At 42.5% G+C, this 24,740-nt stretch overlaps 2 protein-coding genes, 1 long non-coding RNA gene and 1 pseudogene across 3 annotated transcripts in view; 3 read left to right on the top strand and 1 right to left on the bottom strand.

Annotated features, from left to right (window-relative positions):
• The window catches only part of LOC110048775 (uncharacterized), a 63,713-nt gene that overhangs the window by 11,600 nt on the left and 27,373 nt on the right, over positions 1–24,740 (top strand). The gene's annotated exons all lie outside the window — the stretch shown is intronic.
• LOC149106028 (uncharacterized) lies at positions 1,995–3,655 on the top strand. Its single transcript, XM_089297304.1, has 2 exons — positions 1,995–3,028; positions 3,133–3,655. The coding sequence occupies exons 1-2, from the start codon at positions 2,828–2,830 to the stop codon at positions 3,589–3,591; spliced, it is 660 nt and encodes a 219-aa protein (XP_089153430.1). The 5' UTR covers positions 1,995–2,827; the 3' UTR covers positions 3,592–3,655.
• On the bottom strand, positions 8,808–19,587 carry LOC110056284 (uncharacterized; annotated as a pseudogene).
• Positions 19,575–23,498, top strand: LOC149106027 (uncharacterized). Its single transcript, XM_089297301.1, has one exon. It carries the CDS (start codon positions 21,287–21,289, stop codon positions 22,112–22,114), a length of 828 nt encoding a protein of 275 aa, XP_089153427.1. The 5' UTR covers positions 19,575–21,286; the 3' UTR covers positions 22,115–23,498.

Genomic DNA, 24,740 nt, shown 5'->3' with positions numbered 1-24,740 from the left:
GATCGAAAAAGATTATCATAAGGCACGGGGATGTGTGCTCTCACCTCATGCTTTAACCTAATTCAAACTTGCGCATGGTACAATTTGGTAAATAGAAAATAATACATGGACGCGTCTGTCTTCAAGTTTCTATCAGTAAAACGATCACGGTGGGCGTTTGTCAAGTCACTTTGTACGTACTTGATATAAATTTTAAATTTAATTAATTATGAAGTGAATAAAAATCACATGAAGCAATACGTGACAATCGGCGCGCCTTGAGTTGCCTCAGGATGCGAGTTACATCGTTTATATAAGAAATAGTTTTCCCGCAAAATTCATAAGGGATTTAAAAAGAAGGTTGAAATGTTTAATTAGCACAATTAACACTTTCTATTTAGCAGCGTGTCTACATTTGAAAAATGAAATAATACTTAAAATTTTTTGATTACATATATTTCTTCAAAAGACTGAGCACAACATTGAAAAAGTAGCTGATTAATTGTGCTCATATCTATAGTGTTATTAGTTCTATTTTTGACGTTGGTTGTGGGTTACAAGTCAGCAGTAGCATTCTTCATGCATTAGATATGTGTTTATGTTCTGTTAAAACCAGTTTCTACTACTGAAAAGTATGACACGTGACTAAGTAAATAATACGTAACAATTATTGTACATACGAAAGCATGATTTTAAAATAAACGGAATACGTACAAAGTAAAAAGTATGTTTTCCTTCTGTTATCTCCCAGAACTTGTATTTGCCTCTCAGCTGCCTTTAGAGCTGCCGGTTAATCCAACCACAAAACAAAACAACATTGTATAAAAAGCTCGATTTCAGCGCGGGCAGGTTCGTAAAACGAGATAAGCTCGAAAATAAAAAAAATATATATCTATATGTATATGATTTTAACATTTTTAGCATCAAATTTTTGTTACAAAAGAAACAATTATCTTAAGACGGATTTTATAATTCAGTACTTTATCTTCTCACTAGACTGTTCAAACATTGAATAAGCGCGAAAATGAGAAGCGAACAGCAGGCTCATACTCGCGCGGTGAAGGGTCGTAGCATGAAGGCCATCTCGTTCCCAGGGTCTCTGAGCTTACCACTCCCCTGGGGGTGGTAAAATGAGAGACCCTGGGAATGAGGTTGGCAGAAAGCAAGACCTAAGTGGAATGCACGTCATGACGTCACCGGAAATGATCTTCACTACTTGCCGCCGTACTGCCACCTAAGTATTAAAGGTGTGTAAGACGGTGTGTACAAATTCTCTTACATTTTGAAAATAGTGATCTGAAAATATATATGTATATCGTGAAGATATCATGAACTGGTTTTCACACATCATCCATCATGGCGGGAACATAGAGGCACGAAATATAGGGCAAATCAAAAAAACATTCGTCTCTGAAAATAATTCTGGGGGTGGGAGTGCTGGGCTTTGTCATTTAATTACTCATTGAAAGACCTCCTGTAGCGAAACGTTTCTCGGAGCACGCTTTTAGTCCAAAGTGTAATCTTAGTGTTTCACTGCTCTTCACCATTATAAATCTTTCATCGAAGACGTTAAGCATGGACCTGCGATATTTTACCGATTTAAGGCAAGCTTCATCGGTAAGAGTAATAAATTGGCTTAAAAACCGATCTTTACTGGCAAATCCGCTCCACTGTGGAGGATGCAACCAAGCCATTACAGTGGTTGAAAGATCGGATGTCCACGTCGACGGATACCAATGGTTAGTATAAAGAGAGGGTATATTAACTTAAGAGTTGTATAATTTAAACCATTACTGAGCAGTAGGGCTGCAAGCACGCAGGAATGCTGGGTCCGTTTCTAGTGAGAGCGTAAACCATGGCTATAGCGCGAGCTACAGAATGATTATGCGGGAAAAAAAAGTCCGTAAGCAGTCTAAAGACATGCGGAATATGTACTTTATCTTAGTATATGCAAACCCGCGTCGATCGGACAGAGCATTCGAAATTCCAATAAAAAATCGTGAAGCGTGCTTCTTTACCTGAATGATTTGAACTAGCGATTATACGTGGTCTGTTGAACGAAATGTAAAAAACATCGCTTGATAGCCTGCTGCGAGCGTGGCACTATCACGCGCTTCATGTTCGCTCCTCTCGAGCTCTCCTTCTCACTTGCCATGTTGGATGGCAAGTCACGCAAGTTGGGTATACTCGTATTATATGTTGAACCATAAATGCGAGCTTCATTATTCCATTGATATTTATCATACGTCATTTTCGGCTTCTAGTTTTTGAAATACAAAAATCTAAGGGAACGCAGATATAAGGAGCGTGTAAATTAAGAAAACAAACCACGACCGCACAGAGAAATACGGGCACAAAGTTTTGGCGCGTTCTCTTGACAAAAATGGAGTAATAGTGCTGGGACTACTGGAGCAATATTGCGGGAAACGCATTCGTTGGGATTTCACACCTCTATCTCGAAGATCGTGTTTCGTTCTTGCAGGCTAACCGCATTGCTATTGTATAGCAAACGTCCAGAAGACGAGACTATGTCATATCTCGGATATGTCATTGCTAAAAACGCAGACTAAATAATTCTTCCCGGAACCCCATAGCAAATCTCTTACCCAAAACGCACTCCGTTTGAAGCTGTAGAGTGAGCCATTCCGCTTGGGCGTAGAAGATATGAGACCGAGAACTACTGTAGTAATATCCCTTTTAAATCTCTAATAGGGGCGTCCAAAGGAATTCTGAATTTGACACTGGTTCTATTCCTTTAGGAGATGCAGTACTTGCAGGAAGAAACGAAGCATCAGAACTAACAGTTTTTTTTGCCAAGTGGCCAAAAATCCCATTGGGGGAACTTTTAATGATGATTTACTTCTGGTCCACGGACCAGAGTCGTAAATCCACCGCTAACATGATGTCCATGAATAACAACCTAGTCTGCACTGTTTTCCGAAGTTTGGAGGACGCATGTTCAGCGGACATCGCAACACACCCTTTTATTCCGTTTGGGGGAACAGCTGTCGTGAAGTGCGACGAAAGCAAATTCAATCACAAAGCAAAGGTTAGTTAGTATACATGTCTTGGTTGTGATATTGCTGCTTTGTCAAATTTGGTTGAATTCTTTGACAAATAGTTTCACTAATCAACAATCGTTAACTCTATTAGTATAACCGAGGAAGAAGAGCTCTCGACTTGTGGGTCTTTGGAGTCATTTCAACAGCCACGAGGCCTGCAAAGGGTTATTATGAAGTGGTGGCGAGTCGGGATCGTGCGACACTGTTGCCGATTCTTGCAAAATGTCTCCAACCAGGCAGTGAAGTGTACACCGATGACTGGGGGGCCTACAGAAACCTGGACCAACATCGGCCCAACCACGTCGCTCGACATCGCGTTGTTGTCCACGCAGATAACTTCGTGGACCCAGTAACTGGGGTTCACACTCAGGAAGCCGAATCTGCGTGGGCAAATTTGAAAGGCCCCCTCAAAGGACGGCGTGGTATCTCTCGCGATGATCTCCAGGCCTATCTGAACGACAGGATGTGGAGGCAATGGCGAGGACTGGATCGCATCATAACAAATTTTCTCCTGGCATTGTCTTCACAGTATAGAGACTATATTGTGTAATACATACTTAATCACTGGTCCCGAGGGAAGCAGTTAGCTTTGTTTTCCCGAGAATGTCGATGTTTCCCGAGACGAAGAGGGGAAGGGGATTGGGGGGGGGGGGGGGGGTGGTGTAGGGCGGGAAACCAAACAAACTTTTTCCTAAAGGACCGGTAATTAAGTGCTTTGTTATATAGCTGGAGCCTGTGTCACAGTAGCCTGCGTGTGTTTACTATTTACTACTTACGTCTTGCGTCACAGCCACCCTCCCCGAAAGAAAAAATCGGTGAGGAACCTCTACGTTTTTTTCCTTTCGGGAAGAGTGCCTGCGTTGCAGGCTACGTTTAGTGAAAAGTAATAAATCAAGTAGAAGAAAAAGTAACCTCTGGTTAGTGAGAGAGCGCGCAATAATTCTGTAATTGTAATTTTTAATTTACGGTAATTGTAACTGTAACTGTAATTACGTGACCCTAAATCAACCAATAAGAACAAGCGTGATATTCAAATTAACTCCAGCTATATAACAAGATGCACTTAATGGCTGGCCCCACTTGAAACAGAGTTTTGTTTCTCGTAGGTCAGTCATGAAGTATTTGTTATACCTTCCAATTCAAAAATAGAATAAATCTAAAATGTACCTCATGCTTACTAGTTTTGGTTTGTTTAGTTCTAAGAACTTCATTGTTCTTAATTCTGTACAATCCAAAGGTTGTTTTCAAGTTTTTCTCTTTTTTTTTTGGTTGCTTTACTAGGGGATTAAGAGCTTTTTTGCTTAACTTCCTCTGTTATGACTTGAAAGTGTTTCTTTGCCGTCACTACGACGAGCAAGTTATTAGCTTGACTGACGCACAAATTTGCCGGATCTTCAACACGTTCGAATTGAAAGTTCGAGTTGTTATTTTTATAGGGCGAGAAAAATTACACGTGACATGTATTTGAGTTGGGAGGTATAACAATGAACTTTGTATTCCAGTTCATTACAGGATTAGTTACCCTTAGCTATAACAAAAACATAAAGTGTTGCGAAAGCTTTTGAAGTTTATTGAAATGAAAATCAGTGGAACAAATTGATGCGCAGTAGAATAATTAAGCGTAGTAAATGCGATGTATTTTGCTCCGGATAACAGATAGATCGTGTTGCAGTTTGTACATACAATAATGCATACATTTTCCTTAAGATAATTTTTACAGCATATCGTCTGAAAGAAAGATGGGCCTACAATCTGCGACACAATAGCCCACACATTGCCGCTGAGATCACAATATTTTAATATTATTTTAGACTCGATTCCCTTAAATTTGACCGACTCTCCCCTGATAAATTAGTTTTTTCCTCATTTGTGCTTGTACAACATTGAATGTAGGAAAGGGTTGGAGTATTGTATTTCGAGGTGTGTTTGGTTTTAAAGTTCATTTTTGAGTTCGGCCTAAAAAGGTGCTTACTGAATTTTGTCGCAGATTGTACGTAGTGTCTAGGGAGTAATTCAAAAATGTTTTATTGTTGTAATTTTTTAGTAAACAAAATATCTTGCAATTGGTGGAACAAAGCGTTTTAAATCGCCTGTATCGTTTTTAGCCGATAATAATGTGGTTCTCAGGGGCGTTACCCATCTGTTTATAAAAACCTATGACAATTTCGTATCAAGAGGAACAGCAAGATTTAATTTCACAGGCACAAGGAACCGGGCAAGCGTGTGAGAGCCTGCACGTGTGGCTTCAAGGTTAAGATTTTTTAAAGTTACAGTTTCTGGTTAGCATTTATATAGTTTGTAAGATTGCGAATAAAAACTTTTGCATAATATTTAAATTTTACAATTAACATTGCAATTAAAATCAAACTCAGTCTATTGATCGGGTTGTCAATTTACTGAAAAGAACTTGATAATTAACTAGCCTCCTTTCACGAACAAAAATGGTTTCACGAACGAGTCTCGATTTTTGAATAAGTCTCGTTTTCCAAACGAGTCTCGTTTTTCCAAACGAGTCTCGTTTTTCCAAACGAGTCTCGTTTTTCCAAACGAGTCTCGTTATTCAAAACGAGTCTCGTTTTTCCAAACGAGTCTCGTTATTTCAAAAGAGTCTCGTTTTAACAAGTCTCGTTTTCCAAACACTCCGAACGAGTCTTCCGACGAGTCTTCTTCTTTGAATAGTTTTCCGTCAAAACAAGTCTCGTTTTCCGAAAGTTTCAAGAACGAGCCTGGTTTTTTAAACGAGTCACGTCTTCGTTGCATATCGAGCACACATTATATCGAGACGATTTTTGTCGAGTGCTATTAGCCTGGTTTACCAGAAACCGTGAGTGATCCGAAAGGAAGTGAATTTTTGATTACATAACAAATCGGAAATGTGACTTAATGCATCCTTTGCTAAAATAACAAACACACGTGGCGGAAGTGTCCAAAGAAATGGAACGTGAAATGGAATGCAGAAGACGTCAGTTTGAATACTTAAAATTAAGTTGATCTTAATTTCCTCGTTAAACGCGCTTACCAAGAAAGTCAAAGTTTGTTGAGCGATTAATAGAAGGTTGCGATCTTTTGGTCAAATTAGTTGTGTTGATGTTGAACTCGCCTACATGTACCTCGATCGATAAAAGACTTTCGGAGAAACCCACAAACAAAGAGAAGCATTTCAAAGATGAAATGGCTTTATAGGAGTTTTAATAGCAAATGCTGAAAGATAAGAACAGAACTCGCTTAACTGCAAAGTTAGTAACGTGCGTCGATCAGCGATCGAAACACGGTTATGAAAATTGTGAACCGCTCGAAGGGCAAGAACGGTCCTGAACGGTCCGTGTTTGCTTTTAAACATGACACTGTTAACCTTTCTTTCATGTATACAGCACCGTTCTACTGAAATGAAGTTAATGACTTCATTAATCGCGGCGTTTGGTGAAAGAAGCCACTGAGATCGATCAGCAAAAGAAGCAATTTCAGCGTACAGGTCTGGACACCGCGGAAATCATGAACGATATGTTTTCGCTTGAAAACTGAAAAATGTGCAAGCGAAGCTTCGTCAGATCGCGCAAAGGTTTGCTGCGTTGTTGCTGCATCGTTTGCTTTACAATAGGCTATTAAAATCTCGCGAGAAGTTCAGGCAGCCGTACTTACAGTTTTTTCAAGCTCTCACGAGACGAGACTCTCGTCTCGCGAGACGAAAGTCTCGTCTCTGGAGACGAGACTCTCGTCTCGCGAGATGAGAATCTCGTCTCACTAGAAGGTGGTAACTTACTTTTGAGCGGTACTGTAGGTCTGTGAAAGGGGTTTCAGGCTAGAAGCTACATGTATATGAAAGGAAAGCCTTTCCTGTCAAAAGCACTGTAAAATGAATAGGTCTCTGACCTTGGGCCAAAGCCTCCTTGTACAAAACTTTGTTACTTCCCTTCCTCCTCTACATGGACATAGTTCTCTAGAAAAAACCGCTTATAAATTGTAATAAAAACATTCCCTTCACTTCAGGTTCATGATTGAAACAAAACTGTCTGAAATCATTTTTATAATATTGAAGGAAATACTTTTCTTCTATAGATTTCCTTTTTACCCGCAAGCTATAATCAAATTGTTTACGTTTGACTTAGTTGAAAGCAAACAAGATTTTGCCAATATCCATGTCTCACTTAGTGAAATTGGGAAAAATACTCTTGGCAGTCCTGGCATTCTCAAGTTGATTGTCTAAAATAAATTTCAAAATCATGTATTGTAATTTTTGCATACTAGTAATCATTCTTATACAGCTGTTTCGAAATGTTAACTGAACAAGGACCATAACTAATTTACCTTTACCCAAAATGTACTGCTGACTCATATACATAATTATATTGTCAATGTTGGACTGACTGGTAAATATGGTGAACTCTTATTTAATGATTTCATTTTGAAACAGACTGTTGTTATTATTTGACACTACATCATGTACAAGTTAATATGATAAAAATGTTCCAGTTCCAATCAAAATTAATTATTATCCATTTTAAAATTTATGAGCTGTCTGTGGAAACAACCTGTGAGTTGATTTTTGTATTTCTTTTCTATTTCGAGCAGTCTGGCCTCAAGCCCTGGCTGGGAACATTTTATCGTGTTCTTGAGCAAGACACAACTTTCACAGTGCCTCTTTCCACTCTGGGGTATAAATAAGTACCAGCAAATTTAATATTGCAGGGTAACCTGCTATGGACTAGCATCCCATCCAGGGGGAGTAGAAATACTCTTAGTTGCTTCGTGCTACAGAAACCGGGATAAGCTCCGGCCTGATGGGCCACTTGGCTCATATGCAGACTTTACTTCCACTTCGGAGTTGCTGTTTGCCTCTTTTAGAACGAATGCTTGTGCAAAACATTTCACATAAATATGACTTGATTTTCAAGAGAATGAACATACAGGTGACATGCATTTTGATATGAATAGTTTTGCACAAAGACTTGTTTTGCCACAGAGGCAAAAGTCAACTATTCATCCATGAGCTGGCTCAGGGAGCCTTTGATTTTTCCCTCAAACCCCGTCTAGACCATCTACCCAGCCAAATTTTACAGACAAATGTATGGATACTCCAGGAGTATTGAGGAAAGTCTTTCTGCAAAAAATGGATCGCTTCTTCGCATTGTTGGCCTTGTTTGACGTTTGTCTGAAATGCACCTTTAAGAAGATTGTCTTCCTTCCACGATGAAAACCTGTTATTCGCCATCTTCGAGAGAAGGGGCCTCTTGTTTACTCACCGTAAACAGGTTGAATGTATTTCAAGTTCCCGCCATTTTAAATCTCTTTACAATGCACGCAACGCATGCTGATAGTGGTAGCTCTCGGCTGGGTTGAAAATTTTCATTTTATTTTACTTTGGTTTTATTTATTTTTTTTTTTGGATTTCAATTGATTTTACTTTCTCTTTTATTTAACTTAAAATTAGATATATAAATAAATTGGAAAAATAGAACAAAATATACAAATCAAAAGAAAAAATATTAACAAAAATAATAAAACAATTCTTCCTTCAAAATACGGGTAAGGTAAGGTAAGGTAAGGTAAGGTAAGGTAATTTATTTTACGTCAAGAACACGGGGAGCGGTTGCCCAAGCCTCCCGAGCCAGGGGCTCATGATAAAAGTGTTTGACATACATGTTAAAAAAAAGATTTAAAAACTATATATTAAAAAATACAAAATTATCATACTATTAATATCTTAAAAATATGCGTTAAAAATACAATATTAAAAAACGATAAAAATACAACATGTCTATAAAGGAATCATTTAAGACAAGAACTGCATTGGCAGCCACCAATGTTTGTTGTATTAAGATGATTGATAAAAGCTGGAACGTTTGCTGCATTTTTTGCTGCCGGCGGTAACTGATTCCAAATTCTAGAGATGATATAAGAATACGAGCCGTGGAAGAATCTACTATTGAAAGGGCGTTGTTCTACGTTTAGCCCGCTGCTTCTAAGATTGTATGGCGTGACCCGGGGCTTGAATAAGTTGGTGATATAACGTGGGCCATTTTCTTTAAAACACTTAAAAAATATTATCAGAGATTGTTCAATACGTCTATGTTCTAGCGTTCTCATGCCCAGCAGTTTGAGTAATGACTCATAATTAGAAGTTTTCCCCGTGTTCATTACTGTTCGTAGACCGTAGTAGTTAGCGTCTTCCACTTTTTTGTTGAGCGTTTTACCTATACCAATCAGTAAAGAATTACAATACTCAAAATGCGGTATTATAAAGCTCCTGTATAAAAGTAATAAAGTATCTATGGGTACTAAGCGCTTGAGGCGACGAAGTGCGGCAATCTTAGCGTATGCTCTTTTCAGCATTACATTTGTGTGTTCTTTGAAAGATAACTTATTGTCCAGACATACTCCAAGGATCTTTAAATGTTCTTTGATATCGATTAAGGTGCCATCAAACTCCAAATCGTAATTGTATGTTGAATTCCCAAGAATCATTGCTTGTGTCTTGTCCCCGTTGGCTTGAAGATAGTTGTAGTTAAGCCAGGTAGATAGTTTTTCCATGTCTTGATTTAAGACGTGTTGAAGCACAAGAGGACTTTCGTCCGCCATATATTCGGTTGTATCATCCGCGTAGATGCGGAGGGAAGAGACGGAAACAGATTCGTTCATGTCGTTCATAAAGATGTTAAACAGTAAGGGGCTAAGGAGACTTCCCTGCGGGACGCCGCACTGTAAAAGTGACCAGCTAGAGCACGTATTATTGCATATTACCCTTTGTTTACGGTCATGCAAAAATGATCTTAAAAGTTGTAGGGCTGGTTCTTGCAAGCCATACGCTTTTAACTTTGCTAGCAGCAGATTGTGGCAAATGCAGTCGAAGGCCTTGGAGAGATCGATAGCAACTACACCCACTTCTTTTTTTTCATCAAGTGCGCGTCGCCAATCATCTGTTAATTTGATCAACGCTGTAGCGCAGGAGTGTCCCTTAAGAAAACCCGACATGTTGGGCGAGAAAATTGGTGCAAAGGAGGCGTACATCTGGTCGAACAGCACTTTCTCAAATAGTTTGGAGATTGCAGAGATAACGCTGACTGGTCGGTAATTGTTTTTATCGGTCACATCGCCCTTCTTACGGATGGGGGTGACATTACTCATTTTCCATTCTTTGGGCAGAGTACTCGTGCGAATACAGTAATTAAACAAAGACGTTAACGGAGTAGCCACGGCTATAGCGGAAAGTTTAACAATCTTTGGAGAGAAACCGTCGGGGCCAGTGGCTTTCTTGGCATTCATTTTTAATACGTAGTTGGTTACGGTTTCCTTGTTGATTTCCTTAAAAGCAAAGTCAAGGTTGTATGATTTGCTTTTAATTGCTGCTATGCTAGGATGGTCGCCGAAATTCTGTTCCGTTAAGCTCAAGGCTGAGTCCTGTATTCTTGGATTTACAAAGAAGTCGTTAAATACGTTGCTGGGATTAGATACGAGTTTCCCATCATCCAGAAGATGGATGTTAGCTGTGCCATCAGTGTTAGATTTATTGTTCGGAAGAAGAGGTTTCATCTTTTTCCAGAATAAACCAGCAGATGATGCTCCTGAGGCTGCATCGGCGCAGAAATTTTTTACTGCTCTTCTCTTTAGACCTGTAACTCTGTTCCGTTGTTCTTTGTACTTACACCAGTTTGAATGGTTTTGGGTGGCAGTTCTTGCGGATGATATTCATATCTAAGTTGATTTGGATTTTAATAGAATCTTGGCGATTGCTACTTCTTGGCCACCATACAAGTCTCAAAACCTAAGTTTACTGTATAACACTGGTGCATTCTCTCAATAGGTGAGTAGAATAGTCTGTCTTTATCAACAGGGACTCCTCTTATACTACAGTATTCCACTCGTACTGAGTTGACAAGAAACAAATATGGTTGAATTGACTCGTGGTAGCTATTGTCTAGAGGGGTAAAAAATGCAATGATTGTTTTAATCTTTTTTGCAAAGCCTCAATTGTTGCTCCAGGTTGTCCAATAAACACAACCCAAGTCTAATTATAAGGATTAGGTTGTACCCAATTGTGCACACTTGCCGGTTGATTATTCATGTGAACTGCCCAAGGATTTACTCGCTGAAAGATGTAGCTTCAAACTAAAAATGCTAAAACTGCAGTCGGGGATGGACATTGGTAATTTACATTGAAAGTTGTGTTTGACCCTGATGTTATTAAAACAGAAAACAACATTTATAGCAACTTATAGAAATATGTTTGGACCGAACAACTTTGCTCATGCTACACCAGAAAAATGGAATGAGTTAATGCTAGCATTACAAATCATGCAAGTGACTTGTAAATACTTGGAATGTTGCTATGTTTGTTCCCACATTTCAGTATCTGGGAATACCAGGCCTCAAGAGACAGTCTCTTGTGCTAATCATGAGTCTTGTCCATGACAGTGGTGTGATATAGTGAATATCATGGTCAAACTGATTTGTGAGCTATGTGGTTGGTCTTCCATTAATGATGGATTTTACTTCGCTTGTTTATACCTTCATGATTAAGACATGTTCTTTGAGGAGTACTGTTATGACTTTCCATACTGTTCTTATACATCTTTCGAACTCTCTTCTTTTGTGCATTGAGTCTGTAAAATATCCACTTGATGTCTTGTAGCAGATATCAGTGTTCTCAGGATGATTTTGCCTTGGGGAGTCCCAGGGCCCCCTCTGCTGAGAATTAAGGACCCTGTAAGAACATTAGGGGGACAAAAATACATGCGGTCCACAACCGGTGTGGAAAAATTCTTTCTAATTTCTCTGCCTTCCATTTCATCAAAGCACATTAAAAAAACACGCACTATGAATATCCCAAGCCTGCAGTCAAAATGGTCTATGACATGAAGTACTTACCTGATCCAATATGGCAGACTAGGTGTCTAGGATTCAATGATGATGCATACATCAGTCTTTGCCACGTAGGTGGGACCAATGAAAGTAAAGGGAATAAAATTAAAGACTTTGAATCTTTTATCATGTTTTTTTATTCATTCGAACAAGCAAAATACTGGGGTGTTAGGTTGACCATTTAAACTACTTAATTATTGTAGACGTTCTAAAGTCTGTTTGACTCATAGCTTGCCCTTGCGCCCTAATGGGAACATCTTCTTGGCTCTTGATGTGCCATTTCAGTTTTTCTTGGGGAAATCCCACAAGGCCATGGCCTGGTTAGAACACTGAGATATTCATACATCTGAGGATTATTCCATGCCAGAAATGCTTCACACAGTTCCTTTTCACCTTTAACAGAGTTACTTCTGCTGTCTGACCTGATTTATTAAAGACATTGTCTCCTTGCAATGAAATGCCCAAGAGCATTGATTAAAGATTTGGTGTCCAAAGAATAAACCACTTCAATATGGACTGCACGGATGGGCATGCATGTAAGCAATACACTGTATCTCTATACAACATTGAGTTAATATCCGATACGGAGCCAACTGCTTTGTCTTAGAATTGGGTTAGAGCACCAACCAGTGTGTTGTTTAGATTTGGCTCCTTTGACAACTGGTCATCAAGAGAGGCGCCATGATACTTTGCTGAGCAGCTAAATACAGTTCAAATGTCTGACTTCTATGGGCAGCAAGAGAGAAGTTTGCACCAGTCACCTTTTCAGCATAGGTGTGGTGCAGGTTCATCAAACCTTAATATTTATTTTGTAGGATTGCATCTCTTTGTGGGTGCCTCTTCAGTGTCTGGAGTCCATATTTTCCTTGAGACTTGTTCTCTAAACACAGCGGATCATTTGTCCATGGGAGACTGATTCTGCTTCACTGTGCGACTGGAACATGTAGACTGGTTTTGGGAGGTGCACAAAACTGTTGCTGCAGGAAAAAAATGTATTTGGTTTAACTGATGCCACATATGTATAATTTACTTTCTCTAATTTTCACTTGAGTGTTAAAAACTGTGTTAAAGAAAGAGGAATTTTGACCAATTTAGCAGGAAAATGTTTATGTTGTGGTTGAACTTTTTGTTGAATATCAAACTGAGGTACAGCCAACAAAACTGTATTTTGTAAATAGCTGTTACCGTGATTCTAAAAATATATGGCCCTTGATAGTTTTCTCTCTGTGAAAACATATGAGCCATGTCGACATGATGATAGAAATGATTTTGAAAAACATTTAAGTGAGAAAATTAACGAACGTAAAGTAACGTGATGTTACAACAACTTCATGTCATCAATGACAAATAAATAAATTAAAAATAACAGGAAGGCATATTTATAGAAATAGGGATGTAAGGAAATAAATTAGCAAAGGTGACATGAATGGAATCCCCTTGATTGTTCAGTTTTGTTCTTTTCTTAATATGCAGCATTTCAAAGATCAAACATTCAAGTCTTTATGACTGTAAAGTTCTTAATTAAGTCGTCAGGTGTTAAGCTGTGCTCCCTGAAATGTTTTCCTCACAATGTAGAAGAATGTAAACATTCTGGTATATCGCTTTTGATAGATAAAATGTGGGCAGTGTGTAGCATCCTCTAGGTAACTTAATTGAAAGGTTAATATTGAGGTATCTCATTCTGCCATTCAGGAGCTTCTAGGTTCAAAGGAAGGGATTGACCTACAGGTGTGTCTTTCATAGAACTAGGTAGCCTTCTAGACAGGCTGAATTCAGTATCTGCTGATAATCGTTCCGAGTATCCATTGTTGTTTTCTCTGAGTATGTGTACACCTGATGCTGCGTTCACAGGCAGCTGTCTCACTATAGATTAACCAATCTTTCAGTGTTGCTTGGGTTTGTAAAAGTGAAACACTTTCCTTATCTTGCTCAATTTCTGAAGTAATTTTGCAATCAACTTGCTCTCAGTATGAACATAAACTGGTTCTTTGTTCTCTGCCGTCACCTTTTCAGTTTTAATTTTTAACTGGGTTTTGTGTTGGTGCAATTATAGTTATTCTTTCATCTCGTGTAGCCTTTTTAGCAACGCAGTGTGAGTGTTTAAAACACCCTGTTTCTCTGCAGCTCTCACTCTGGTACTCGTAGAGTTGTGCAATGTGTGTGACAAGCATAGCATGACAGACTTAAAACTAATGTTTGATATGCTATCATCAGGATTTTTTCAAAAGATCTTCTTAGCTTTGAGGCCTCCACCCAGCTAGCCAAAATTCTGTTGTCTTTAAATGTTCTATTTGACTGAGAACTGACCCATAACAATTTCCTGATTCTTCAATGAACTCTCAGTCTTCTAATTGACTATGAAACACCTGACACGCCTCTTGAAATTTCTTAAACACTTCCTCCAGTTCAAGTGACTTTTTATTACTTTGTCAACATTGCTTTCATTAGTCATTAATCATTAGACTGGAAATGTCTTTAATTAATCTTGTTAGTCAAGATTCCCTTTGCACTGCTATGTACCTTCTTTGTTTCCATGGGACCATTACAAGAGTTCCTCTCTTAAGATCTCTGTTGCCAAACATCAAGATCACAACTGGCTTCCACTTTCTGTGACAGATATTTTTGACAATGTTAGCTATTGTAACATCTGGTACTGAATGGAAGGAATATGTCATTGGCAGTCTGAGTCACAACTTTCACTGTGGGTTTTTCTACCTCCTATGGACATGAGCCATGAAATTTTGGTCAGAGAGTAAATTATTTGTCCCTTTTGATAAATGAAAGCAAAATAGACCATTTGGGGTCAGTCTCTTAAATTGAAGTACAAATTTACTTAGACACAGTTTTTTCAAAAAAATATCCATAAGAATGAAAGTAGTTAACTTGTGAGTTAATAACTAGTTTAAAATAGTTTTATAAAGTCCTTGTACAAGGGTGGATATTTCCTATCCTTTGAAAAAAGGAAAACAATTCTTTCACAAGTAAACTTTTAACAATCCTTACTCTGAGTGTGAACCTGAAGTATTTTGCAGATTTCCATAAGATGGGAAATTGCTGTTTTGTTAAGTCTGCAGGCTAAAGCAGACCTGTTTTACAGCTAAACCTGTCTGTAAAATTGTTAAGAATTATGTGGTATTTTTACAAAAGTTGCTCCAAGAATTGAAATTTGTTGCTACAAAATTTCATCATCAGTTATCAAATTGGTTATGTTAAGCAATTTTCTAGCCAAAAAATATAAAATTTGTTACAGCATCTGAGGAACCAATACCCATCATTCTTCTTCCATACCCTGAGAAGAACTTGAATTCCTCTCTTATTACTATGCCAAGAAAGGTGTTAATAAAAAAAAACACACAAGGAATTCAAGAGTAGTGATATATGCTCTTAGGGGCAGTAGCCAATCAGGAGGCAGGGATTATACCACGTGACCAAGGTTTTCCCATACATTCTCTTAAATTTTCAAGATCCAAGATGGCGCCTGGGTAGGTAAAACATGGCGCCCGTGACGTCACAGCTCTTGCATGCCCAAATAAGGAGATAGACCGGAAGTGAATTTCACAATTGATTTTTATTGATTACAGGACGTAAAAATTACAATGGTGAGTATCCGTATGGAAACGACATGAAAGTGTTCGTGTCTATGACGCGTTTGTCGAAGACGAGTCCGTAGCGTTTAGTCCTTGTGATGACTCTGAGATGTTTGGTGGCTGGGTTTCTCCAGAAGAAGTTGGGGTTGACGACGTGGATATTGCGTCGTTCATCCTCGAGAGGTTGTGTGAGTTCGTCGAGTAGATTTTGTCTCATGACGTCATAGTTGAGTTGCCTGGATCCTCGTACATTGAGTGAGAAGCCTCTGACTTTACAGCAGACTTTGCCTTGGTGGGTTCTGTAACCGTAATTTTTGGGTCCAGCGGCGGTGAAATCGGTGATGAAATCGCCGTTGTCGAGTTCGTTGGTCATCTCTCCCAGGTAATCTCCTAACGGAACATCGGCTTGGCCTGGTTTGTGCGAGTAGACGACGGAGTCAGTGTCAAAGTAGAGAACTTGTTGTTTTAACTGTTCTAGGTAGCTGTATAATTTGAGACGTGCCCAGCAGGTGGTGAAAGCGGCGACGAAGATGTTGATTCGTCCGTTATCGGGTTGATTGTTTTTGAGTTCGGTGTGGACGACTTCTAGGGCTTCGTCGTTGGCGATTCTGACTTGTCGTATGTCATTGAAGGGATTGGAAACGAGGTCAAAGAGTTGCGTGGCGTTGTAGACGACTTGGGTGGTGGGTTTGTGTAGGTTTTCACCGAACTTGCCCCAGAAGGAGTTGAGCATGAGTTTGGCGGTGGCTTTGCGTCCTGGATTTTTCTGGATCATGGTTGGATCTAGAGCGATGCCTTCTTTCTGTTGGTATTGTTGCACGTACCGTGCCTCGTCTTCGTGGGTGTTACACCAGTTGGGGTAGCCAGCGGATTCCTGTTTGATTTTTAGCCAGGTATTCACGTAATCGGCGAAGAGGCCTTTACGGCGTTGTTCTGGCGGGAAATGGTGGACTTCGTGTATTTTGTTGAGCGTGTATCGCGTGGCAACGGCTTTCTGGATTTCTGGTGTGCACCAGGTCCCTCGTAGCGTGCGTTGCTCGGGCGTGTGAGGGCAGTGATGCGATTTCTCTAGGAGGGGTTTGGTCATTTCGTGTTCCACGCACGAGCGGCAGAGGGGGAAGGTGAGTTTACCTCCGTGCCTGAAATGTAGAACGGGATGGTATAGTTCGTGAGGCGGTAGTATGTCCACTTTGGCCATTCCGAAGTAGTGATGGATGTCTTGATCTTGGGGGTTGACGATGACTTGCGGGTGTCCTACAGGGTATTCGCCTTCCTTGTTGGCCCAGGGGTAGAGCGACGTCACGTCGACGTACTTGGTTTTTTCTCCTTGGGCCATGTCGGTCACGTGATGCAGTTTGACTGCGTTCGTACGGCCTCCGAAGAAGGCTTCTCTGGGCTCGAGCGGTTCGACGATTTGGAACGTGTCTAGGAACTTGCGGAGATCTGGGTCGGTTTTGACCTCCAGGTCCCAGTCGCATTCCCACTTGACGCAGAGCTGGTAGCCTTGGCGACTGAGAAGGTCGTGTTTCTTGAGCGTGGACTCGTAGACTTCCTGTAGGGTGCGATCGGTGTGACAGATGGGATATCGGTCTCGTTTTCGGGGGAAACAGCGAGGACATCCGTGCCATAGACATCCGTGGAATTCGTAGACGGTTCGAGTGTCTGGATCGTATCCGTCCACGAGTTGATTGGCTAGACGGATTTCACCTCCGTTTCTCACGGTGCGTATACGATCGCCTTGGTCAGTGTGTTGTAACAAGTGTTCTTGCCAGGCTAGCCATTTCAGGGCTTTGACGGACTGATTGGATCGTGCGCCGTGCCATCCTCGAGGTGGTCTGGAGGCGATGGTGTTGGGTGGTACGAGTTTCTTGCGCCAGAATCGGTTGCAGGCGGAGGCGATGGTGACGCATTTCTCCATGGGGGTCAAAGTCGGCTTTTTGTTTGAATTCTTGCCGGAACTTTTGGCAGCCCACTTTGAGAAGTTTGACGTCAGACTCGCAGTAAGCTTCCATTTCTTGTCTTAGTACGAAATGGTAGTTGTCGTTGACTTTCTCTTGGTACCACTGTTCGAATTCGGCTTTCTTTTTGGCAGACATGCCATCGGGATCGTACATGTCTCTCGGCGGCATGGGTCCTTCGTACTCTTGGTTTTCTAGGGTGTTGAATTTGTGAGGGAAGAATCCCTTGCAGAGTTCGTGGATTCCGAAGGTGGCTGGAAAGTTGGCCAGCGGGAACGGGAGAAAGCATAGGGAATCTTTGAAAGTCAGTCTGTCAGATCTCAGGGACAGTATCTTGGTGCCTACGGTGATTTGGTCTGTGACTTCTCGATGCGTGGCGTAACAGTGTTGTAAGATGAACATCCCGTTGTAGCCTTTGAGATTGTGAAAGAGGACGATGACGTCCTGATCGTCTCCGTCCACATCGACGGCGAGGGATTCGAGGTGGTCGAACATGTCGGAGGTGCAGTTGGGACCGTAGAAGGAGCAGAATTGATCCTCTTCATCGTCTTCTAGGCAGAGTAGAATGGGTGTCTGATTCCCTTCGGCGTCGGTGATGGCTTCGTAGTCGCAGTATACTTGAAGGGGCGGATCTCTGACCACCCAGACGCGCGTGTCTGGATCATCGGGTTCGGGTTCTTCGAAGGGTCGACCTTTGACTTCGTCGCGTGACACGCGTTTCTTTTTGGGCTCGTCTTCGTCTTCGGGGATGCGTTGGATGTAACATCGGTGCGTCTTCAGAAAGACTTTCTTTTCGCAGATGTGGCATTCGCCCCATCCGCATACGTGATCGGGGGTACGACGGTCACCTCCTCGTCCAGTCCTGTGTTTAGGTTCGTAGACGTGGCAACAGTCTGGGCATTTTTTGTAAGTGTCGCAGATGGATGGAATGTTGAGGCTCCGGCGTTGCAGGTGGTAGTTGTAGCATTGGTCTCCGAAGAATTTTCTGTGACATAATCGGCAGATCGAGGCGGGTTCGGGAAACTTGCCTCGTGCTAGGGGTCGTTTGGCCTCGATGAAATCGGGGCAGTCCTTTCGTTTGCAAGCGGGACACCATTTACCGTTGCAGGTATGACTTTTAAAGTCGTCGTGATCGTAGCCTCGATTGCATTCGTCGCAGAAGTAGGATTTGTTGAGGAACCCACTGAACGAGTTGCATCCGTCGTAGTGACTGTCTTCTTTGATGAGGCGAATGATCTTGTCCGAGGGTTCGGGTCCCGCGTAGATGAGCATGTGGGGTGGATCGATGGAAAGGACTTTGAGTTGGTACCCAGGTAACGCGGCCTGAAACTGCTGCAGTTCTGGAATGCCGCAAGGTCCTTCGGGGACGTGGGCTAGACGGTGGAGTTCTTTGGCCAATCGCTCTTGGATCGGTAGCCCCTGTTTGAGGTTGTGGTAATCTGGGTCTCGCGAATTTCCGTTCGCGTCTACCAGGGCTTTCATGGTGACGATGGCGCGAGTGCAGAAGAGATTGTCTTTGTTTTTGATGGTCACGCGCGACCGTTTGACGATTCCCCGCACGGCAGCACAACTCGGTTTGTATCGTTTTCCGTGACCACGCCCTGGACCTGGGGTGTGTATGAAAGTGGTTTCCATGGTAAATGTGTCGTCGAGGGTGAATTCTTCGTTGGAGTTGAGTTTGGCCGCGAGAGACTGGAGATAAGTGTCTAGTCTTTCACTCCCTTCTTCGAATTCGCGCACGGTGAAGGTGGTGGATTGAAAGGCGTGCGTGAAGGCACTGGACTGCATGGTGAAAAGGACCGTGGAGTTGGGTGTCAGGGTAGGATCCTGAGCGATTTGTTGCTCGATGGATCGTTGAAGGGCCTGAGTCAATTCTTGGCCTAGATTGTCCCTGGGAGTCACGTCTCTGTGTTGTCTGAGCGTGGCTTCGAATCGTTGTTTGTTGAGGACATTTCTCCAGTTACGTCGAGTGCCTACGGGTCTTAATTCAAATTCTACGAGGGGTCTTGTACCACCACCTCCGGTTTGGATCATCACTCGGTCGAGAGCCGGATCAAAGATCCAGTCGTCATCGTCGTCGAAGAAGGCTTCGTCGTGGGTCCGTCTGTTCTGTGAAGACATGAATGAGACAAATGTTACGAACATCGCTTTTTAATCATCTGAGAACGCATACGCTCTTTTGTCATTTACATCACGGAGTGCGTCTTTGAAATTATATCCTAAAAAGACTTTCTTTTTGCTGTTATGAATGTCTACATAATGACCGTGGATGGTCATGTGATCAGGCTTGAATCGCCCGTACATCTCATTACAAGCGTCGAAATCGCATTTTTTGGTTCTTAATTCTATGTGACCGTACCCCCATCGTATTTTCAACATATCGTAATGTACAATTTCTTCGTGAAGTTTGTTCAATAGTTCATTGTTCCTGCGGTCGAATATGTGTTGCCAGGTTGCCAGGCAAAGTATGTGACACTTTAGTTCTTCTGGTAGCCTATCCCAGTGACTCTGTAAGAGAGTGAGAACGCTTTCTTGACCACCTATTATTGGCGTACTTGGTGGAGAGATCAGGGTAGAGGAAGGTCTTTTCTATGGGGACGCGTTTCTTGGCCTCTTTTATAGTGCAAGATAAATACGTTTTTTGGGGTTTATCGTCAATGTCGATGTAACATCCGTATATTCTTATATGTGGAAATCTGTCTATTCTCTTCTTTTTTATACAACATGGTGAATTACATCGACATTGAACAATCTTAATGTGTCCTATGCCCCATTGTTCTTTCAGTTTGCCGTATTCTATTATTTCCTTGAGAAGACGTCGTAACTTTTTGTTTCTTCTGCGCTCGAGTAGGATTTGATTCCTGGCTAGACGCATTATGTAGTCCTGTAGTTCATGAGGTAATCGATCCCAGTAATTGCTATTCTGTGGGGGGTGAGGATATCAATCTCTTAACGTCCGGTATTCTGAGACAAGCATGATTTAACCCGTACCCTAAAAATATGGCTCGCTTAAAGTTGCGTTCGTCTGTGTAGAATCCATTCATGACCATGTGCTTGTTTTTCATTCCTGGAACTCTTCCTTTGGGACAATAATCTAGCAGACATGTCTCTAGAACTACTTTGATTGCACCTAGCCCCCATTCTGCTTTGACCTTAGCGAAGGCTCGAATCTCGTTACAAAGCTCTCTCCTCATTTCACGTTCGCGCCTCTCGACGAGACTGGGACTCTCTGAGGTGAAGGATGTAGGCCTGCATCTCAGGGGGAAGACAATCCCAGTAACTCTGTGAACAAAGGCGTGCCAAAAAGATGTCGTCAGTTGTCTAGGGAAGCCACGACCGCACTTAGATAGCACGGTGTGTGACAGATCTGACAGTGCAACTTCTCGTTGTTCACCCCCTTGTTCATCTGATCATCGAGTGCATCGACGAAGCAATCGAAATGCACGTGGTAACGGCAGCACTTGGTACGACCGCAGGTTTCAGTTCTAAGGATGACTTTCTTACATAGGGTGCACGTTATACTCACTGCTTCATGTTGATCCATCAGTTGGTTCATCTCCTCGTCGGTCGGCTCCTCTGCCATGATTTTAAGCGCTCGATACAAGTCAAAAACTCAGAGTGCCGTGAACGGTTCGAGCCGATCTTTTTATACTTACGGTAAAAACTGGATCCCAGGTTGCACTCGACCTGGACCCAGTCTCCGACCGTGAGGTGGGCGTGGTAGGGGGATACCCCCTATCCCCTGGGTCTACCCTGCACACGTGATGTCGGCCTTTTTCGTTTGATTGGTGCATGATTGACATAAAGCGAGGCAAACGCATTCGGCATTTTTTCAGTTTTGGTGATGGAGACTGAATCTGGATGCCGCAGCCGCCGACCTCGAAGTCAGTCCCCCGAAGAATCACTGAGACGAGTACGTCGTCGTCGTCGTGCACGATCACACGATGACGATGAACCACCGAGACGTAGTCGTCGCCTTCAGGGTCATATACCCGAAGAAACACCGATTCAACAAGTGTGTTTTATTTGTCAGAGAGATATTCACGTCGATTCTCTGGCGTCGTGCCAGCGTACTCCTTGCTGCGGTGTGTGGATGCATCGACGTTGTTACCAGGATATGGAGAGATGGGTTCTGAACTGTGGCAACTGCCGACGCGTGATCGGCGACAATCAGCCTGAGGTCGTGTTGGAAACCGACGAGGAACTCGAGGAAGATGATCATGAGGAGCACCAGTTAACGGCAGGTGCGAATGATCGTTTAGTTAGAATGGATCGAGAGATTGAGCGATATCGTAGTGAGGGTAGACCTAACCACTGCCAGTGCGAGGGGTCGTACTTGTGGAATAATTTGCCGTATGACTTGGACTCTGGCGTTTGGCTACGTTATTATACCTTTCTCAGAAATTTCGTGACTCTGTATCGGGATCGAGACCTGTACATTCACGGAAGTGTGCGTCTCCCCGTGGAACCGACCCGAGAGGTCAGAGCTATTTTGTACCGTCTGTTCATTTACAATACCCCTTATTATACGTATAACTTGATCCGAATTCAAAGGTTCAGACTCTTCTTTAGACGCGTAGAAAAACAAAGGGATATTGAGATTCGACAACTGTGTCTACTACCTTTTCCTGGGGGTCCCTCGCTTTACCAGGAGGATGGACTATGGACCTGACACTGTTTTTTTCATTCGCAGTGGACACTCATCGCAGAATGATTCATGACGCCCTTACCTATATGAGAGACCATGGAAAACCCTTCGACACGCACAATTCCTTGACGCGTTCCTGGAATCATTTGTCTTATCCCATTCCTGTCACGGTGTGATTCCAGTACTATCGCGAGATGGAGGACTTTGTGCGATCCTTGGAGTTTCGAAGTCCCATGTACATTCACGGCACCGTGTTCTTTCCCCTCAATGTCATTTCGTACGATCATATACGCATGGAGGTGTATCGCATGTTTTATTTCAACACCCCTTTCTTAGTGTTCGAATTCACCTCCAGAATTAGGTTTCGGTTGCTGTTCATATCTTCGTCGACATTCGGGGACCAAATAAGGTTCGAACGTTTGTTTGTGACACCGAATGCCTCGAATACTCTGTACCACAACGGCATGACGTGCGAGAGTTGAAGAAAAAACAAAGAGACTCTTTTTGAAAAACAACAAAGTGTGTAACTTTCTTTAATTACAACAATAAAGTTTACAATTTCCAACGTTTCTTGGTTTGTATGATTTTCTTAACAATGCGTTCTGTCATGGTTTTACGTCCGGGTAATTTGTCGATGGCTTGGATCATCTTGGTGTCGGCGTTCCATTTGTCCTGTAAGTTCTTGGCCCTGGAATAGTCAATGTCGTGTTGTTTGGCCAGTCGGTCCAGATGGTTGATCCCGGGGTCTCCTCGCGCCAGACGTTTCTTCAGTTTGGTACCAGGTCCCATGTACTGATAACCGGGCCAATGAAACTCGATCCCAGTCTTGCCCAACCATTTTTGGATGTCGAACCCATACCCTCGTTGACGTCGGCGACGTCGGGTACTTCTCAGGGGTGGAGCCCTTTTCTTCTTCTTACTGCGTGTCATAGCCTAGTTTTCGTCTTGGAGGAGCGTCCCAATTTTCCCAACCTGCTTGTAACTGTTCGAATGTGGTAGGCTTGGCCTTCTTGTACTTCTTTGCCTTGCCTTTACGACTGTAACCTCCTTCGTCGTCTTCTAAGAGTGATTTCAGGAAACCTTTGGCTGCTTTGCCTACGCCTGATTTCTTCTTCAATCCTTCTTTTTTGCTCACTACTTTTTTACCAGTGGATGATATGGGAGTTTTGCCCAACGTGACTGGTTCAAATGAACTGAAGGGTTTGGGGGTTTTCTTCTCCCTTTTAACACTCGGTGTAGCGGCTTCTTGTTTGATGACGATTGGGGGTGCTTGTTCTTTTTCGACTCCCTTGAGGATCTGTTTCAACAGACTTTCGAGGGGTGCGTCCACCATGCCTTCGGGTTCCGTCGTTCCCTGGTACGAGATGGGACCGCTTTTACCCGTCCGTATGCGTTTCACCAGTTTACCTTCCTCGGTGGCGATGGATTTGGTCATCTTGACGGCCATGCTGTCGGGGATACGTTTGTCGTTCAAGATGAGATGTTCTTCAGCGGCCAGACATCCGGCTTTGTTCAACAAGGCGCTCTTGGTGATCTTACCCTTGTAATAATCTTGCAGACGATTGAATTCTTGAACGGGTACCAGCATGACTTCGTTCATACCTGACTCAAGGTCGTGTCAGGAAACTCGGACAATTCTCTCAAGGCCGTCTCGTAACAGTCTTGCCAGTACCGTATGGATTCGTCTTTCTTTTCCAACTCGAGTTTGAGACTTTGAACGGTTTGCTTGCCTTTACCGCATTCCCTGCACAACTCGATGCACCCACCGGGCGGCGTGGTATCTCGTTTCGTTTGACAGGATTGGCAGAAGTCACCGAACTTTAAAGCCATGTACTCTTGATACAGGTCGTGGTATCTCTTGTTCAAGAACTCGTACGAGTCTTTCCATCGGGCTTCGCGACGATTGGCGTCTGCAACAACTGCACGAGTTTAGGAATGGTATTGGACTCATCTTCTCTCGGTGGGAAATTGGGTATGACGTCGATCCCCTCCAGCGGGTAACCGTCCTCGCTGCGTCCTTTCACCGTACACAACATGCTTTGAAACAACCGTGTAATCCACTCCAGAACCCCGCTCTGTTTTGGCTCAGGAGATGTTCTCTTCGACGTTTGAGAGAGTTTTTGCGTCTACCCACTTCACGCAAAACCTTTTTATGTCTTTTCAGTTTCCCATAAGTCGTTGCGTTGATGGGGACCCTCTTTTTTAGCAAATTGAGAACCATCTCGCTGATGGCGTTGATCTGATCTTTGTCGGCGAATTGCAACATCCGTTGACGTTTGTTTCGATTGGCTTCCTTCAGGACGTGCGTCAAGAAATGACGTTGTCGTCGTAACCGCTTCATCGTGGCCTTATGTGCACGAGGGTGTTGACGTACTCCTTTTATCCCATTTTTCTTGCCATTCTCAGGTAGATAGGATTCCATATGCCAAATGGACCATAACTATCTCTGGCAAATTGTCGTCTGGCTCTTTGGTATTTTTTGTAACCTTGAGCTAGTTGTTTGAATCTTCCTTTCAGAATCGCGGCTTCCGCCGGAGATAGACCTCCACCTCTTTGTTTCCTCTTCCTCCTACGAGCCCTCATGGTGACGAGTGAGGTGTACGACGCTGATCCTCGTCCTTTTATTTTCACATGATGGAGCAACGGAACG

The sequence above is a fragment of the Orbicella faveolata genome, unplaced genomic scaffold, assembly GCF_042242905.1.
Source record: "Orbicella faveolata isolate gen_17 unplaced genomic scaffold, um_ofav_v1 contig_3, whole genome shotgun sequence".
NCBI classification, from domain to species: domain Eukaryota; kingdom Metazoa; phylum Cnidaria; class Anthozoa; order Scleractinia; family Merulinidae; genus Orbicella; species Orbicella faveolata.
This window is presented reverse-complemented; position numbering and strand designations above follow the sequence as displayed.

Coding starts and splice junctions, on each gene's coding strand:
- LOC149106028 (XM_089297304.1), top strand. CDS start 2,828: ATGATGATTTACTTCTGGTCCACGGACCAGAGTCGTAAATCCACCGCT. Junction 3,029..3,132: donor AATTCAATCACAAAGCAAAG/GTTAGTTAGTAT, acceptor TAACTCTATTAG/TATAACCGAGGAAGAAGAGC.
- LOC149106027 (XM_089297301.1), top strand. CDS start 21,287: ATGGAGACTGAATCTGGATGCCGCAGCCGCCGACCTCGAAGTCAGTCC.